This window comes from Cuculus canorus, chromosome 11 (assembly GCF_017976375.1).
Source record: "Cuculus canorus isolate bCucCan1 chromosome 11, bCucCan1.pri, whole genome shotgun sequence".
Classification (NCBI taxonomy): domain Eukaryota; kingdom Metazoa; phylum Chordata; class Aves; order Cuculiformes; family Cuculidae; genus Cuculus; species Cuculus canorus.
In genome coordinates, this window is record NC_071411.1 from 20,792,590 (window position 1) to 20,812,146 (window position 19,557).

General features: G+C 45.4%; 1 protein-coding gene across 5 annotated transcripts in view; it reads right to left on the reverse strand.

The window, feature by feature from the left end:
- The window catches only part of IQSEC1 (IQ motif and Sec7 domain ArfGEF 1), a 165,292-nt gene that overhangs the window by 38,191 nt on the left and 107,544 nt on the right, over nt 1-19,557 (reverse strand). For all 5 annotated transcript variants that reach the window (XM_054076431.1, XM_054076429.1, XM_054076430.1 and 2 more), the window contains exons 2-3: nt 13,872-14,154; nt 8,679-9,943 (exon numbers count right to left, since the gene is read on the reverse strand). In XM_054076431.1, coding sequence (XP_053932406.1) covers nt 8,679-9,943; nt 13,872-14,154 — 1,548 coding nt within the window. The remainder of the gene's footprint in view (nt 1-8,678; nt 9,944-13,871; nt 14,155-19,557) is intronic.

Consider the following 19,557-nt stretch of genomic DNA (forward strand, 5'->3'; position numbering starts at 1 on the left):
CAGCTGAAGGGTCCCAGCAGAAAGTCTGAGTTATTCTAATAAAGGAGGAAAAACAGAGATTAAAGCCATTTCAGAAATACGATGTTTCTGCAGTAGAAGCGTCAGCGTTGAGGAACAAAGCAGCTGGCACAGCCAAGAGACTCCCAAGGCACACCCCGAGCGGCTGTGATGCACTGGCTGGACATGTCCTGGCTGGTAAACCCAACCCTGAGTCATTGTGCCACCGCAAAGTCTGTAGCTCCTCACTATTCCTTCTCTTGGCAGTGGACAGTCTACTTTTTTTTCTTTTTTTTTTTCCCCTTGCTCCTTCCTTCCTTGCAAGAAAGAGGGAAATATTTCAGTTAAATAAATGGACCCAAACACCCTATGAGGATTTTCTCACCACCTTTGACCCCTCTGCATCTCTTAAGTAGAAGGGAAGGGTTTGTAGCTGCCAGCAGAGCAAAATATATTCTGCTTTGAGACAAGATACATGTAAACCTGCTGGCTCTCTCAGTACTGTTTGTGAGGGCTGAGTACTGCTTTTGTGTTTACGCAACTGCAGCCAGGAATGAGACATTGAGATGACTATGTCCTTGAAACCTCAGAACAGTCCCCATCTTAACATTTTCTGGTGTCCCTGCCCTAAATTCTCCTTCCACATCCTCACTCCAGTTACACAGAACAGAAGCATTTCAGCTTCAACTTCTGCACCTCTACTGGCTGCGAATGGGAAGCACTGGCCGTCACGTTTACTTTTAAAAGGACACCTCCTTTTAAATTTGCAACGCAGAAATGCTGTTTAAAAATCTCCAGATGTTTCATTTACAGACCCACCAAATCCCAAGTCAGTAGACAGAGAAATTGGTAAACAAGAGGAAAGAGCCGGTGCCCCTTCCTCTTGTCCCAAACTCTTCTTCCAAGGGTTCCTACGCAGCCTTTCCAAGTCCCCGTTCAAACCGTCCTCGCTATGTCTGCAAAGGCAGCTGGTCACATTTTTCACCTTCAAAATGTGATCACTTGCGATGAAGGGGGCAGAGAGAGGGGGAATTAAAATCCTGGCATCTAGAGTTGTCCCAGATGCTCACCTAGGAGCTGCTCCCCCAGTCCCAGGGTCACTCTCTAACAACGGACTGCATCGTGAGCACGCACCCAGGTGCTGGCAGAGCAAACCCGTTACTAATTCCCGGCACGCAGCAGCAGGAGGGAGACTGCGGAATGGTTCATGGCAGGCGGAGCTGGCGGCAGAGGATGAGGTAATGGCTCCTGCCTGGTTCCAGGGACGCTGGCGCACAGCTCCGGCGAGTCGCAGGGCCCCCTCTGCGAAGCCAGACAGGCTTTCAACATCCCGCAAAGTTTATACTCCCTTTCTGCAGCAATAAAAGGAATCCCTGTGCCCATATTTGAAACCAAGGCTTAAATATACTATGAGTTGAATTTACGTTTGAGCTGGTTTTCAGGGGCAGGATACAATGCGTGCCAATCAAAGCACCCACTCTGGGAGAAAAGAGAAAAATGGGTCCCCAGGGAGAAAAGATAAAACACACACAAAACAAAGCCAAACACAGAGCTTTTTTTTTTTTTCCTTTGGGTGTTCTCACTTAGGGCTAAATGTTTCTAGAAATAATGAGAGTCATGCTAAGAGCATTCTTCTCTCTGCACTAACTCCTCGGCAGGCGAGAGGACAAGCTACACGGAGCGCTTTGATTTCCATGGCTGTGGGAGCTGTCTGCAGCTGGATAATCTGCAGCCCAGATGTTGTAACAGCAGTAAAGGCCCTCTCAGCGTATACTCCAGGATGGCAAACCGCTCTGCTGCGCAACCCTCAACACGCCTCCCGTCTCGCCTTCCCTTGCTCTATCGAACCACTCGAGTCACAGGAGACACGATTTGCACGGACACTGGCGATCAGTGACAAAATAAAGAGGTAGTTCAAGTGTAGGGAGAACCTTGGTTTGATTTACACCTTCTCTCTCCTAATCAGTGTGCACTTACAGAGCCTAAAATCATTAGCAATGTTCCTAGTAATCATCCAACTTAAAATTCTAAGGGGAATAGTCTAAAAATACATGTTTTCAGAGCAGCTACTATGAGGCTGAATGGGTGCCATGAGACCTGGCTAAAAGCAATGCAGAAAGTACGCTCAGCATCCGAAGCGCAGCTCATCAGGCACGTCATTGGGGTCAATGGAGGGACATCAGGTCAGAACACTAACTACAACATTTAAACCAAGGACTACTGGCAAAATTGCTTAAAAAAAATAGCATCTGCCAATTTTTTAAGGATTTCAAACAGAGAAAAGATTTCCAGTTCTTTCTGAACGTAACATTACTTAGAAATCCAAATAACCTTCAACCTCTGTCCACATGTAAATGATAGAAACTGTATACCTCTGCTGAACAGTTAAAGCTGCTTTCATGAGAAATGAAAATGTATCCTCTCACCAATATTGTTGTGTGTCTCAGATTTCCAACAAGAATTTCTCTAGAAACAGTAATTTGCAGTTTTTTACTTGGTATAATCCCACCAGGACTCAGCAAATTCCTCTCATATCTGCTCAGTAAAATAAATAGATACCTAAATTAATATTCCAGGGAATCTAGACCTGTTTAATAAAGTCTGTTCCTGGAATTACTATCCAAATCATATCAACAGTGATTTTTAAATTTCAAATAAAATGATCCCTATTGTGCAATCAATGAAGCTGGCAGGGCTTTCAAGGTTTACAGGTCAAAAGATGACACATCACTGCGTACTGCAAACAGATACTCACGCCTTTTTAGCTCTGTCAATAAATCCTTTGAGAGAACTTGGGAAGAGTGGGGACCTTGATAAGAGCCCATTATGAAGGAAGCTACAGAAAACTCCTCACAACAGTAGGCTGTAATGGACTGAGGACACACAGGAACAGTTTTCCATCTGTCACTATGCTTTCCAGAAAGCAAGAGAGGACAAAAAAGGGGGGGGGGACAGGACTGAAAGGCATCTGGGAAAACTTATTATAAAAATATTTATAGCCTAGGCTCTGTGTAGCTGTATAAGCAGTGTCACGTCCATTTATCTCCAAGATGCGCATGCAAGATTAGCCTCAAGACCTTCCAGAAAAACTACGCACACCGAGTCCTCAGCAACATCATGCACAATGGAGGGGGCCAAGTGGGATGGTGGCAGCAGCCCCGAGCTGTCCTGCCCAGCCTTTCTTCACCAGACACGGCCAAAACTGGCACCGGCACCAGTATGACTGGCTTCTGTGGCAAGAAATCAGAATGCCATGGGAACACTGCCAGAGGTGATGATGTTTGTAAGTCTCTTCCGAAATCTAATACCTCCAAAGAGATACTAAATGTGACTCCAACCTCAAAAGAGTTTGAGAAATGCAAATTTTTATCTCCCGTATTTTATAGCACCAGGCACAGGGGCATCACATTTTCAAACCACTCCAATGCTGTCCTAGTTGTGCTGAAAATAACAGAATGGTTTGGGTTGGAAGGGACATCAAAGCCCATCCAGTTCCACCCTGTGCCATGGGCAGGGACACCCCCCCACTGGATCAGGGGCTCCAAGCCCCATCCAACCCGGCCTTGAACATCCCCAGGGATGGGGCAGCCACCACTTCTCTGGGTGTTTTCCTCACAGCAAAACATTTCTTCCTAAGATCTCACCTCAATCTGTGCTCTTGCAGCTGAAAACCATCCCCCCTCATCCTATCCCTGCTCTCCTTGATCCAGAGCCACTCCCCAGCTTTCCTGGAGCCCCTTTCAGTACTGGAAGCTGCTCTACGGTCTCCCTGCAGCCTTCTCCTCTCCAGCTGAACAACCCCAACTCTCTCAGCCTGTCCTCACACGAGACGTGCTCCAGCCCTTGGATCATCTTTGTGGTCTCCTCTGGACCCGCTCCAACAGCTCCATCTCCTTCTTATGTTGAGGATTCCAGAACTGGACGCAGGGCTCCACATGGGGTCTGACAAGAATGGAGTAGAGAGGCAGAATCCCCTCCCTCACCCTGTTGGTCCCACTGCTTTGGATGCAGCGCAGGACATGGTTGATTTCTGGGCTGGGAGCACCCACTGCCAGCTCATGTGGAACTTCTCATCCACCAGCACCCCAAGTTCTTCTCCCCAGGGCTGCTCTCAATCCAGTCTCTGCCCGGCCTGTAATTGTGCTTGGGATCGCCCCAACTCAGGTGCATGACCTTGCACCTTTATTGACACAGACAGTGTGTGTGTCCCCTGCACAAGTGGGTGCAGCATCCCCTGCCCCAGACTCTGCTCAGCAGGGCCCAGCAGGCTGTGCTGCTGCAGCCAGAGCAGCCAGTAACCAAGGGCAGTGCTGCCAGCAAACATACCTGGCAGCCAGAGGCTCTGCCACCACCATCACGGTGGCACAAGTGGAGTGAATAAAGCCACACACTCCCTCCCACACCGGCACAGCTCCGTGTGGAGTCACAGCCTCCTGTCACCAATTGCAGAGCTGACCCAGTGCCAGGACAGGTTTTCTCAGACTACTGGGGTTAAAAACCACCTGGTCCTACTTAATCTGTTAGCACCATCAGTGCATCGGTAGCAGAATGGAACCTGAAAATCTTACTAGATTGGGCTGCAATAACTGGTTAACCTGGTATTTCCAGCCTGCCATCAAAACAAACATGAGAATAAAATCATAGCCCTTTCTACTTTTCTTCTTCTTCTTCTTTTTTAAAGCAGCAGTCAAAAGCCCTCTTGAAGCCTTGTTTATAAGCAAACCAGTCTCAAAGGCTGGATTTGCATTGGCAGGGTTTGGAGCCTGCAAAATAAACCTTTCTAGGTAGTGTTTTCCTTCTGCCTATGAGGGAGGAATGGTTTCCAGTGTAATTTCTCCCAGCCTGCATCCCTTTCAAACCACACTGAAGAAAATGCCTAATTCAACACAGCTGGCTGCCCCACGCTTCCCTGGGAGCCTCTGCGCTCCGGACATGCACCTGCAACCCTTCCTTTAGGAAGGCGATGAATGGCAACACAGAACCCAACAGCCCATTGAGGGGGCTGAGATCACTGCTGCATTCAAAACAGGAGAATGTACAGAAGCTGTTAATTAGCTGCAATGTCTTTGGCAGAAGCATTCCGTTTGGGGGATACTTTGTGCTCTGGTACAGTGGATAGCATAAAATATCTTTTTAAAAAGTGTATTTCGTTAATCAAACTAAGGTTCCAAACTGACTGCCAAGTCATAGTTCGAAACAAATCCTATGATCAAGTGATAAAACTCTTAGAAAAATGGTTTTCACTTGCCTATGGTTTTTTCTGTCTGGTCCTGTGCTCTCCATTCTCCAAAGACATCTGTCCTACTCGTGTGTTGTATGTAATGGGTATTAAGTGAACAAGACCACCAGTTGTGCTCAACTTTCACTCCACCTGTTACCAACTACTCTAACAAAGGGCTTCTGGTAAGAGAACTGCATTTTGGATTCTGAAAATTATTACTGTAATAGGAAAGCCAGAAAAATTACAAAGCATCTGTTGATGTAAGGATAGTGACTTCCTATGCTTTGTAAAACTTCTCTCTTTTCACATGTTTAGTGAACAAAGCAGAAGTGTTTACCACAATTCATGCCCTTCTTTAAGGTTCTAAAGTCTTTGCATTTCAGCCAAGCGTCATGTACCAGAAAGAAATAACATGATTATTTATTAATTAAGGTTTGGCATCTTATTTTGCAAGAAATAGTTCAAAGATGCAACAAAATTAACATGAACTTCTTGTAAAATACACCCCTAAAATTTCCTCTGGTAGACGTAGATGTTTGGCAAAAACTTGCCTTCTTCTACGAGGTAACTTCAAAGCTGCTTGTTTCAGTCCTGCGCGCCGTCCTTCTGCATGGGTGGGGCACACATCCTCTTGGCAGCGCGCTGCTAAGGCTCGTTTTGTGATCATAAACGTGTCACGGAAGATCACATGGTAAAAAGACCACGATTCTGCTGCTTTGACTTGAATGCTGGAGAGCAGCCCAAAGACTGTACCCCACCCACATCACGAGTGGACCTCTGGTCACACGATGGGAAGCACGTGCAGTTTGCAACAGGGGACCAAACATGTCGGCAGATCCTTGCTGGTCTAAGAAGCTGGGCAGCCGTATTTTTCCCATGCTATGAGAGGGAAACTGTGTGGACAGGGCTGATTTGCAGAGTCCCTGCAGACCCCCTTCCCGGCCTGCATCTAACCAGGCTGGACAAGCCCCCTTGATGCCATCCTGCATGTGAAACAGGAACTTTCGCCGCGGAAACAGGGCTTGCTTTTCAAAACACATTTGGACACAGAAGCTGCTCTGCCATACCTCATGTGCTGAGAGTGATGTGCGTCATGCTCAGAAGTTAACTGAGACTAATGCGCCTGCATTTCTGAAAGCAAAAAAGGATTCTTCATCTTGAAAACATTACCTACAAATCCTGGCAAGTGCTTGAGCACAATCTCTATCCCTTCTCTTACTTCCCAAAATGCAACTTGCAATCTCACCAATACACTCCCAGAAGTCTCCTTCTGCACCTTTTAAAGAGCAAAGCTTCAGACGTTTCCCAGCTCCCTTTCCCAATGCAGATTCATGCACCATCGCATTCTACAATGGTTCAGTACCTGACATTGCACAGGGGGATACCAGAGCTACTAATGAAATGTCACAATCCGCGGACTTGAAGAGCTGTTACGAAAACCAAGAGACATAGGATACTTGGGGGCTGTCTGAGCTATTGGTAGAACGAGAGCAGCTCAGCAGTTCTGTATCAAGACTGGAGATAAAATACTGGGGGACTGAAACAATCACACACAGCAAAAGATGACGCACAGAGGCGCTGCCTGGAGCGCTGTGCAGTGCTATCTTCTAGAACTCACTGCTAACAAACTGCAACTCAACTTACAACCAGCCAACATATAACAAAGGTTTATCGATTCTCTGTTCAAGTCCACGCAGCCAGACCACTTGGATGTCTTTCAAATAACAGTCTCTATTCTTCTCTGTTTCTCATGTTTATTTTTCACCTTCAGCCTTCTACTCACACAGATGCCATCAGAAGCATCTGACAGTTTCCAATCCTCTCATTCAGCACTGCTTGAGCACCTTTTCCATTCCCCTTTTTTTCCTCACACCCTTTGCAGCTGGCTGTTACTACACCTGAAGCAACCCATCATTGACTGCTCCAGGTTTAATCACCATGAAAAGAACCTGAGTGAACACCAAGTCTTTTAAATGTCACCCAAGCACGACACCTTCCTCTCCACCGAGGACATGAATGTTTTCAAATCTTCTGAAACCCAAACTGCTGTGTGTCTTCCTACCCAGTCTGCCTCAGGAGCAGCAACACCCGCACAGACCCTACAGCTTCCACACTGCCAGCTCGTGAAAAGCTGCCATAAGGCCTACTAACCTTTACCAAAGACACAAAACCAGAGCTGATAGTTTTTACAGCCAAACCCAGCCAATCCATATTCAGAACTGTAACACAGCCTTGCACGATGGCATCAAAAAGCTTTAACTACCCGCAGTGTTGCAGCATCTCACTCCGCAATGAAACACTGACATATTCACCCAAACAAACCAAACTGCAGTGCCACCAGCTGCAAAGGAGGACTGAGCTCAGTCAGGCTGGAGAAGACTGGGGAATATGGTCCATGGCAGCATGCTGAAATATCTGTTAGCTCTCTAGAACCTACACAATTCTCGAGAAAACTGGAGTAGAAAACTTACACAAGCACTATGAGCTGCCAACCGCATTGTAAAGAAAAACAGGAACAAATCCTGGCAGTGAGCATCCTTCATCAAAGTGTTCCGAGGTGCTTTATAAGCACTAGGAAAGAAAACGTTTAAGGATGCGACACCCGCTGCAGGGCAAGGAAATTGGCTCATTCGGCACCACCTGAGCAGTGACCAAAACCCAGGAATTCTAACGGCAACCACTTAGATGTGTGTTCTGTCAGCTCAAGAGAGCTCTCATGAGGTCTGTGTGACCCCAGGAATGTGAGTGCAGAGTTCAGACCAGCACAGCATCCGTTATCTTCTATCAGAACATTCATGGTTTTCTACAGCCCCAGGGGAGTGTCCAAAGGACAAAGTGTTTCAACAAAACAAAGGAACTTGAGGAAGTTATTTTATAAAACTTTCAAACAACTCCATAGATGGGAGAATTAAGCCATAGGCAGAAATACAAATTTATGACAATTTTATGATAAACAATAAACGTTTATTTAGCATAAAAATAGTCAGTGCGTTGTTCTTTAGTCTCAAAGTTGCAGTGAAATCTCATGAAGAAATCCCAGGCCCTGCTGGTGTTAAACAGGAAATTCATCTTACACTGCTTATTATTTCCAATTCCCATATGCCGAGCTTTACAATACCTACCTGATTGGGGCAGGAAGGAGTTTGAATTTGTTATACCAACAATGTGTCAGGATTAAGCCACCATTTTTTTCAACACAAAAGGAATCTGATCCCTCTCCTCTAATAGTTTCCTGCCATGTCTATACACATAACTATATTTTTTCTTTTCTCTTGAATCTGTTTCCTATGAAGGTGCCAACCTGTAAGTACTCTAACATGAACATCACCACAAACAGTTTATTTTTTCCCTGAGAAGTCTGTATCAGACACCAGTCTTAATCACCTGACACAAGAAAAGTATTCCTGCTGCAGTGGTATATTTTTGCCAAGGAGAGCAAAGAAGGAAACACACTACTTACTTGTTAAAGAGATTCAGTCCAATCCTATAGTGGCGTTTCCTGATAACATCGTTACTGAAGGCTGGGGAATCCCAGCTGTTGCGCGTTTCTTTGTGGTACGTTTGTTTGCTCAAGGTTTGCTCCCTCAGGCTGTCCCTGGAAGAAGATTCCGAGCTGCAGTTTATTGTGTCATTAGAGTTGGAAGTGCTGTTGATGCTGTCGTTGTCTCCGTCAGAATAATCAGACTCTGATTTGCTTTGCCTGTTTGCTGTGCCATTGATGGCCAAATGACTGTCTATAGGCCTAGCCCTGTGTCTGGCCTCCGGTTCCTCTCGAGGTATGATCTTGGCAGGAATACTGTGCGGGATGTGTTTTGGGCTTCCTTGTTGACTAGTGATGCTTCGGTCATACGCATTTTGTCTCTTTAACGAGCCCCTCTCCGAGCGATCACTCAAGTCCACCGAACTGTCGCTGGGTGGCTCTATAGTTAGCAATGGTAGATGATCCATTCTCATCCTCTGCTCCTGACATTCCAGTGACGGGGTGCTCCTGCAGCTCGTATCCGTGTCTATCTTATCATCTTTGTGGGTCATAGACCAGTACTCTTGAGAAGAGTTCACAGACCGGAGCCTCAAGTCAGATTCTGTGCTGGACGGTCTGTCCACTGACTGGGAGAGGGGAAGGGGTGGGGACAGCTCTTCCTCGTCAATATATAACGTAACATCGCTGTAGGACGCTGTCATCTCATCAAGCTTCCGGTGATCCACATTGTGAATTGCCGGTTTAGTTTGAGCACAACTATCCCTTTCCATTTCACGACTCCTGACTTGATCCGGAGTCTGGACTTCATCAGAGTGCAGACTACGGCAATTCAGTGCATCATCAATAGACTCTGCCAAGGATTTCACTTGCCTGGAAAAAGCATCCTCCAGTTCTGTTATTGCATCAGCAAAATCAGTAGATGCTGCTGGAGACTTCATTGTAGCTGACTCTCCGAGGTCACCACATTCAGACTGTACCAGAGATCCCAGCTTTGACCCATCGTTTGTAACAGAAACTTGTTTTCCTTCAAAGTAAGAGCTGTGGACTTTCTCAGGTCCTTCAAAGGAAAACTGCATTCTCATATTGGACAGTACAATGCGCCTTGACATACGATTTTCAGACATAGAACTTCGAAGACGCTCAAAGTTTTTGTTCATCTGATACTGGCGAAAAGCTGTTTGTATCGTTCGAGCAGCATGTCTAGTTATGAGACGGCCTCCATATTTCCGTTCTAGCATTTCCACCTGCGAAGAGGTGAACACAATTACTCTCTCACTTGATGCAGGTCAGAACAAGGCTAAAGTACAACAGCAAAAAAAAAACTTTTAACAACTTGAATTTTCAGACATTTTTCAAAGCATTTACTGTTTTGGGAAGCAAATGCTCACAGTTCCAGCCTAACAACAGCACAGATGGTGAACCCAACAGTCACTGGCAAATTCCACCATAAAAATACAGACAAAACCATGGGAAAACTGTCATATAAAATCAAGGTGTTGGCAATTTGTGCATGTGTGTTTAACGTTTGCTTTTTACCCACTGGCACTGACGTACCCCTCTGCAGACATGACCACACTAACACAGCCTAGAGCAGTCATAAAACAGTCTCGGTCAGAAGGGACCTCGAAGCCCACCCAGTTCCACCCCCTGCCATGGGCAGGGACACCCCCCACTGGATCAGGTTGCTCCAAGCCCTATCCACAACCTGGCCTTGAACACCTTCAGGGATGGGGCAGCTTCTCTGGGCAGCCTGGGCCAGGGCCTCCCCACAGTCACAGCAAAACATTTCTTCCCAACATCTCAGCCTCCCCTCTTTCAGCTGAAAACCCTTCCCCCTTGTCCTATCCTTGCATCCCCTGATCCAGAGCCCCTCCCCAGCTTTCCTGGAGCCCCTTTCAGCACTGGAAGCTGCTCTAAGGTCTCCCTGCAGCCTCTTCTCCTCCAGGCTGAACAACCCCAACTCTCTCAGCCTGCAAATTCTTTCTCTGTAGGGACAACTGCAGGGAAGGGAAATCCAAGTATAACGCAAACTGCCACGGTTTGGGAGTGAATTCTAACCGAAGCCATCACCTTGCCAGGCACACATCGCTTTCTACATGAATAAAAACCAGGCAGCATTGTTCCACCCATGCCTGATATCAAAGCCAAAAGGAGCCTCCCAGACCATCTGCCTCTGGAGAGGCTTCTCTGATAAAACATCGACATCCGCAGCCTTTCTCAAACTCAGAACATATTTCTGACTTTCTAAATACAAACTCGAATCTATTTTTATTTTTGTAATTACACTTAGCATTGCAAGTGTTTCCAATTATCAGAATGAATATGCCTAATAAATATATTATAAATGCTATCAATTTAAGCTAGTGAAAACCCACCACGTCAATACTTTTGGCAGACTCATTAGATATTTTCAAACCTTCCCTTCCTAACCACGAAAAGCATCACTTATTTAAGAAACACTGAACAAGATGAATAACATATTTTAGTTCAATTTTCCCAACAATATTTAATTTCTGTTCTGCTCAGTCTTTGTTGGATCCGTATTGTTCACACACAGAACTCCCACCCATCATCGTTTAGAGCTACAATTAAACCCACCACTTTTTTTTGGCAGCATTTTTGCATAACTCCAAGCAATTTTCACAGTACTCCAATGATTCAGAAGTCATTTCTCCTGGCCTACAACCGCAGATACCCTTTGTCATGAGACCTCATGTTGTAATCCCTCTGTCACACGCATGTGCACTCACCACCTCTTCCGTTCACACTCTGGAGATCTTTCCAAGCATTGGTTGAGTTCAGATATTGATGTGCAGAGGGGCTTCATCCTAAGGAACTAAACAGTACTCAATAATATCCTTTACTCCATCCGCCTGCCATGTGGGAGCAGTTACATATTTCTTTTGGTTCTCCTGCCAGGGTCAGCAGCTCCTGTTCCCCTTCCACGTTAAAGACAATCTCCTTCTTGGCTCACTGCTTTTAACTGTGAATCCCTATGTTTCATTTTTATGTTTTCTTGGATGAGCTCAGACCAGGATTACCGCTAAGGAATTGAATTTTTGGCTGTATCTCCAAACCTCTCCTAACTGAGCTCCCAAAGCTGTGACTGATCTCTGAGCTAGGAAACTGGCAATCCCTGCGTCATTTTCTATAGTTTGTCTTTACAAAAATCACTTAGCCTTCCACCCTCAAAAGGGGCTCCACTGCCCCGACATTTGCACAGGTCAAAGAGGCTGTGAGGTCACTTGTAAAGGAAGTCTGAAGACTAAAAAAAGAGTCAAAAAGTCCTGTCCCAATGCTGCCACTGCTGCTACACAATTATTACGACCCCTCTCCATAGTTTACATTAGGTCACATGTGTTTAAATAAATTTAAAGTGATTATTTTGCTGGACTGATCTCAAAACAAATGATGAATTGTTCATTTTCCTCTCAAAATTAAACATCAAACCTAAAGAAAAGAAAACTACCAGAGCTGTTGTGAAAGAATAAAACAAAAATTAATGGTCTATAAAATAAAGATCTCGACTTTATGCTTTCAAACAGGCTGTTGTCCTTCAGGTTTGCACAGAAAACGATGTCATTACTGCCTTCCATAGATTTGGGGGTTTTGGTGGGAAATTTAACTGCAACTACTTTGAAGTTTGCCTAGATGATTTCCTAGGCAAGTGACTACTATTTCTAATACATTTTAATGCATGTTTAATGCACATTACCTGTAAGTAAAGCCTTGGACATGTTCCTAAAGAGTTAAGTATCTTCTGAGATTTCAATGAGAGCTTTTCAAGAGCAGCAGGCAACTCCCCTGCACCAAGCTTCCTGTATGTGTCACTGTCACTTTTTATTGTGTAGGGCTCCCTGAACAAATACAAAATAACATCTGCAGTCCTCGTTCTCTATCAAACCGGCACAAAAGGACAGACGGGATTGGGCTCTGTGGAATAGTCGCAACGCAGGAGGCCTCTTTAGGAAGCCGTATACTCTATATCAATCCCTTACAAGACATCCGGCAAAAATGACTGCCAGTGGTGGAAGGAGAAGTAACATTTCAGATTGCATGAGGGGGCCCAGTTTAATAGCAGGGCTGGTATAATGTAGATCAAGAATCAGGACCTGGAGATGTCCCCACTCCAATACAGAGTTTGCTCAGCATAAAGCCTAAACTAAACTCATACTTGTTAACCCAAACACAGGCTTCAACTTTAAGTCAACTTTACATAGTTCTCCAACCTGAAATTCCAGAACAACGAACAGATGGCAAATGAGATGTAGCCCCTACACATTTCACCGACTACCAACGCATGGTCCCACATCAGGAGCAGTTTGCTTCCCATCAGCAGCATTTTGCCTGCTTCCACTTGCACTATGTTCACACCCAAGTTGGAGTGACTATCCAAGCCACCACCACGATTCACAGCAAACAAAATACTCTGCAGCAAGGAAGATCTCTAACAAAAAATACCCCAACTCCCCTTGCAAAATACAGAGGTATTGGCTACCGTTCATCTATCGGTGAAACTCAGGGCATCCTGCATACTCACTCACCTTAAGCTACCGCAGCATCATTTTCAAATCATAAATATGGACTCACATGGCAATAAACTACTTCCAAATAGGACCACATTAAGAATAAAGCTTGAGAGGAACGGCAGAGGCTGACTGCCTCACAGAACACCTTTCTAGGGACAAAGGCTTTAAACATCTACAAAAGCTTCCAACCAGCTTTTTGTAAAGCATATAGCAGTTTTTCCCAGTTGAGTAAAACACAATTAAGACCTTGAATTCACCCCACAGATTTGAGAGAATATCAATAACGACATTGAGGTTTCAAAATGTCTCATTTTTTTAGACAATTATTTTGTGTTATTACATTCTAGTGCTTGTCCCGAGAATGAAATCACAATTCCTAGTAGAACTGTTTTTACTTTTAACACTATTAACATGTCTTTTAGGTGTTTCTTTGGATAGGGGGAAAGCAGCGTGGGACACCGGGACAACACAGAAAAATAGTCAAAAAACCTCAGAAATGCTGACGTATGACTATTTTGGACTAAGCTGGTTGCAAGAAAAAATGGTATTCTCAGCATCACAACTGAAGTGATGCCAGAAAAGATTTTTCCCAGCTTACAGAAAAGTTGCCTTTGCCATAAATTAGGTAACAGAGCTCAAATACCTGCTTATCTTGTAGGTCTGAAGAGAGTTCATAGCTCTCAGAAAGTGATCTTGACCTTTTAATAGCGTCTTCCTCTGCTTGTTTTCGCAGTATGGATGTTGAGTGCTGAAGTTTTGGCCTCCGAGATCGCTGTTGTCCAGGGGAGATGGAATACAGCCCGTAAGCAGAATGATCGTAATGGTCTGGACTTACAGCTGAGCTGTGAGTTATAGGGCCTTGATGGTAGCTGGACGGGCTATCCAAAGACGTGCCCGTTTCGCTGCTTGGAGCTTCCCCCTCAACGCTAGACAGAACGGAAAGACAGGAAAATCCTCAGGTCAGTACTGTATACCGGAACGGTCAGCAACAAACAGTACAGTCTTGCTTTGCATTGTTTTGTGTAGACATGCAGCACATTTTGTTCAAATTTGGATGCAAGCAGTACAGGGTAACGCGCCTTTAACGTCAAACACCAGGGTTTCACTGCAGTCTACGCAAGGCTCCGTTTCTGCTGCAGAGGTCATCTCTAGAGCGCGAGTCACACAAGGACACCAAGATTGCAGGCATTATTTACCTTTACACTGTAATTACTAAGAACATCCCGAGTAAGTCACTCAGCAACTACAGCATAAAGTAAAACTTTTAATTTCTTATAAGACAGCTCATTTCCAAGTTGTTCTACTTCAAAATGACAGATGCTTATTTGTGCCTTTCGTTGCTTGGACAAAAAAAAATAATACTTCCTTACTGTTATATTACAGTCTGACATAAAAGGATTACTCTCATGTTACTCAAAGATTTGGGATTTAATGGATCTTATGAGCTCCTGTATTTCTGCAAACTGAAGTTGGGAAAAAGTACCTCCAGGAGAAATCTCATTTACTTCTCTGTTAGTGAAAGACTGCTCCCAGGGGATGCTTCTGGCATGCTTTGTAGTAAAGCATCCCAAAGAATGGCTTTCTTGCTAATGAAAGCAAAGCACTTTCAGGTAGGGAAAACACAACAGGAGCTATCAGGCAAATCAACACTTTGTTTTCACACGAGTGCTGTTACTGTTAAGGAATAAAAGAAAGAAAAAAAACCCCTTCTATTAAAGGGGTTGTGCACAATAGGAAACATTTTAAAACTGAGTCCTAGCGGTATACCTGAAGTACTGATGACTAATCCACACATGGCAATGGTGAATGCACTTTCACTCTTTCAGAATATCTTTTTCACGTTTCATGTAAATATTTACCAGCTGCCTCATCCTGGGTACACAGAGCATTGACAGAAAATGACATTTTACTTTGTTTTAATCACTCAAAAAACTCCATAAATACTTCCCATGCGCTGGAATATAAGCTTTGGCACTGCTTCCCCTACCTTCTCTTTTAAGAACAGGTACATCCAAACTCTAAAGGAGTAAAATCCCACGTCTCCACCACGCCCTGTTTCTTATTTCGTTTCCATTTGTGTGTAGAGGAACATAACCAACAGAGCCCTTAAGGAACATAACCGAGCGAGCCCTCCGCCCGGCTTGCAGCCGGGAATGCCGTGCCCCTGGCCGCACACCCCACGCAATCCGTCCGGCAGTTCAAAGTACAGCGAGATTCCCGGGAGCAGCACGCTCTCCACAGTGCCAGGGAGATCAAGGGTAACGCTGGCAGAGCTCCCCGAGCTTGAACAGAGCGTGCTTTTTAAAGCCAAGGAGAAAAAAAGCTTCTCGCGTTTCTACAAACACACAGAACTGAAGGCGAGCCCTTTCTCTGCCCATCAAAACATGACCCTACCCAAAAGGCATTTTCAAACATACTTCATCCAGGCTGGAAAGATTTGCAGTGTGCACACGTGACCTTTCCAAAAAGGAAGCTGACAGGAAACTAATCCCTTTCCCTCCGAGATACAGCTGGCTTTCAACTTAAAAATGACAAATTATCCAGAGCTTGCTAGGCCATCAGATCTGCGTAACCACCCTCAGAGACAAACACGGAGCGTCCCCACAGCAGCCATTAAAGGGGTGAGCGCCACACTGAGCTGCTTCACATCTGTGAACACCGGAACACGTTTCTCTGCGCTGCTGATGGGGAGCCCACACTGTTCAGCACACAGAACGGGTTAGGTTGGAAGGGACCTCAAAGCCCATGCAGTTCCACCCCCTACCATGGGCAGGGACACCCCCCACTGGCTCAGGGGCTCCAAGCCCCATCCAACCTGGCCTGGAACACCTCCAGGGATGGGGCAGCCACCACTGCTCTGGGCAACCTGGGCCAGGGGCTCCCTACCCTCAATGCAAAACATTTCTTCCTCAGATTTCATCTCAATCTCTCCTCTTGCAGCTGAAAACCATTCCCCTCATCCTGTCCCTGCACTCCCTGATCCAGAGCACCTCCCCAGCTTTCCTGCAGCCCCTTCAGGTACTGGAAGCTGCTCTATGGTCTCCCCACAGCCTTCTCTCCTCCAGGCTGAACAACCCCAACTCTCTCAGCCTGTCCTTGCACGGGAGGCGCTCCAGCCCTTAGATCATCTCTCTGGCCTCCTCTGCCCTTGCTCCATCAGATATAGGCTCCTAACCAGAACCTCATTTCTAAACACTTTTGCAAGGGTAAGTAAGTACACATGCAAGCATACAAAACTTGTTTTTAGCAAGAAATCAAGAATTATCACTATTTCCCCTTCTTTAGGTTCTGTGACTTGTTTTCCCTTCCTTGTCCTTAAATTAACTACTTAATAATGCTTCCAAATCAATCATAATCTCATGTTGACATTTTAATAACGATTCCTTCAGTGGATCTCTTAACCTTTTCACCAATGTAAGGGTACTGCCCTAATCAGAAAACACTGGAAGGGGTACACTGAGGCTCTGGCTAAAGCCAGGGGTTTTTCTTTATTTGTAGTTTGTCTTTAGTACCCTTTCCCGATATAAATATGACCTTTGACTGTCCACAATGCCTGCTCTGCTTTTGTTCCCAGGCCTGTCCCCTGCCATCCTGTGTGACCTTTGGAGCCCAGCAGCGATTACCCAGTAGCACAGCAGTGACAGCCCTGGAAAGCAAAGCCGTACGCTCTGTCAGCGCCGCGCATCTAAGGGCTTCCTCCCACCCAGCCCTTCCTTGGCCGCTGAGCTGAGAGCGGCTGAAGCTCCACACGAGTTATTTCATATCAACCAAACTCCACTGACAGGAAACAGCAGCTTGCTTTCTACTCCTTACCACGATATGCGCATGGAAAAGAGAAATGTTCCAGACAACAGGGCTCGTGTGCAGCTCTACAGATAACAAGAGGCATTGCTCCACCACAGAGGAACCGCACGCGGGGCACCATGGAGCAGGGCCGTGGAGCTGAGAACCATCCTGCCCATGGCCGTTGGGAAAGGCTGCCTGCTCAGACGGGTCCCTCTGCCTCAGAGCAGGCTCCGAACAGAGCCAGTCGCTGCAGGGTTACAGGGGCAGGTTTTACCCATCCCCTTATTCCACTGCCAGCACACAAAACCGGCATGGATTCTCATCCAGCCTTGCACCAAAGATTACAGTAACCCCCTTACGACCACGGGAGCCGTTGGACACCTCTCTTGCACTGCTTCACTTCCAGCAGCCACTCCACACATACTGTCATTTTCTGATGGGTAAGGAATTCAGCACATACACTACTCTGCAAAAACAGACAATCGTAGAACGGTTTGGGTCGGAAGTGACCTCAAAGACTACCCAGTTCTACCCCTGACAAGGACAGAGACACCTCCCACTGGATCAGGTTGATCCAAGCCTCATCCAACCTATCCTTGAACACCTCCAGGGATGGGGCAGCCATCACTTCTCTAGGCAACCTGGGCCAGTGTCTCCATACCCTCACAGGAAAACATTTCTTCCTGATATCTCATCTCAATCTCCCTTCTTTCAGCTTAAAATGATGTAACACACGACCCCATCCCAAGTGGAATTAGAAAGAACTTCCAAACAGAGGTCTTGATTTGAGACATCTGTGACCTACTATGCATGTCCAGGAGAATTAATGAAAATTTCTGTGTTTAACAAAGATTAATTTGGTTCATCTGCCTGTAGTCTGCAAGGGCAAATTTCTAGGGAGACAGACAATATGTTGAGGATTCCAACTGTGTCATATTAGGAGAGAGCAAAACAGTTGGAATTAACCTTTCATTTTTAGAACTCCAATTGTTTTATCAGACTCCTGTTTCAGCAGAAAATAGACATTCGTCATCCGCTAAGGCAGAAAAAGAGATAGGTTGCTTGTCAGTACTTTATAAAAGAGGCAGAGAATGGAGCAGCTAAAGAGTAAGAATGGAAATGAAATATTTAAAAGTAATTAGTACCATTAATATAACTTTGCTTGAACAAACTTTAAAACAGAGGCATGGAAAAACTTCCTTTGTCCATCTGAATTATTTTTCTGAGTGCGTGGCCAGCACTGACTGAGTCAGTATTTTATCAGAAACGGACACTGAAGTTCCTTCCTGCATAAACCTCAACTTGTAACACTGGTAACAAACCCCACACCCCACTGCACCAAGGAACAACAGGGAAGAAGAAAGGCTTAGAGGAAAAAAGCAGCAGACCAAGTACAGTATTTTTAACATATCTTGATATACAAAACTATTGGTGAAAAATAGGTTGATTTCACTTCTTCTAATAACCGTAAACTAGCGTTCAACACCGAACACGGATGGATTCAGGCATTCTCTTTTCTGTGGGTATGGCTCTAGACTTCCTGCAGGAGCTGAACCACACACTCTGCATACATTTAAATGAAGACCCACAGCTGAAGCGATGCTTGTGCATGTGGTGCGATCTGCAGCCTTCCCTGGCCGGTCAGAGAAATCAGGGTCACTCCGTGGCACAGCCAACGCTGGACCTACCCGTGACGCACGCTGCGCTCTAACAGTACCAGAAACAAAGCTCACTGTGCCGTCTACATCAACGACTACACCCAGCGCGCACGTTGTGGCTGCAAACGCTGCTTTTCCAACTGATCACAATACCATGGAGCACGGCCATACCGTTGGGCTGCAGGAGCTTATAACACATGCAAGCTGAGAAATTGTCACGTAGCTGTTGCTGCTAGCTAGCAAAGGCTGTCTTTGTTACAGTGATGTCCCACTTTTCAGGTGATGAGTTCATTTCAAGAATTACCTAATGAGAAAAAGCTCTGTCTCCTCCCTCCATTGCACAGCCAAATGTAGTTTTGTGGTCAGCCGGGACCAAACCAAAATACCTCCACTCTGAGCATCTTAGCACTTGAAACCTGGCAGGTCTTTTCTTCCCTGTCTCTTGCTTTATACCTCCAGTTACTACTTCGATCACAAAAGCTGGAATTTGTAACCAGGATGCTAAAACTACTATCATATTTTAGAACAACATGCTGTTCGGGATGTCTGGAATATTGGCTGTTACTCTTAGATTTATTTTTTAGTTTTACCATTACATTTTCCTTTTCCTCAAAATCTCGCCCAACTATGATCTTAGCAACACCAAAAATAAGCTCAATAGGGACAAAACTTTAAAAAACAAGGAAGCTAACATTTGAGTTTAAAATGGAAACTGGAAAGAGACCTCAAGACCTAACTGTCAGTAAAGAGCAAACCCCAAGCTTTTCCATGAGTATAGACTCACTTATTCCACTGACATCAATGGCAAAATGATCAGAGAAGCTGCAGGTTTGAATCCACAGGCACATGGTTTTAGGTTTTACCACTCAGGAAGACTCTACTACG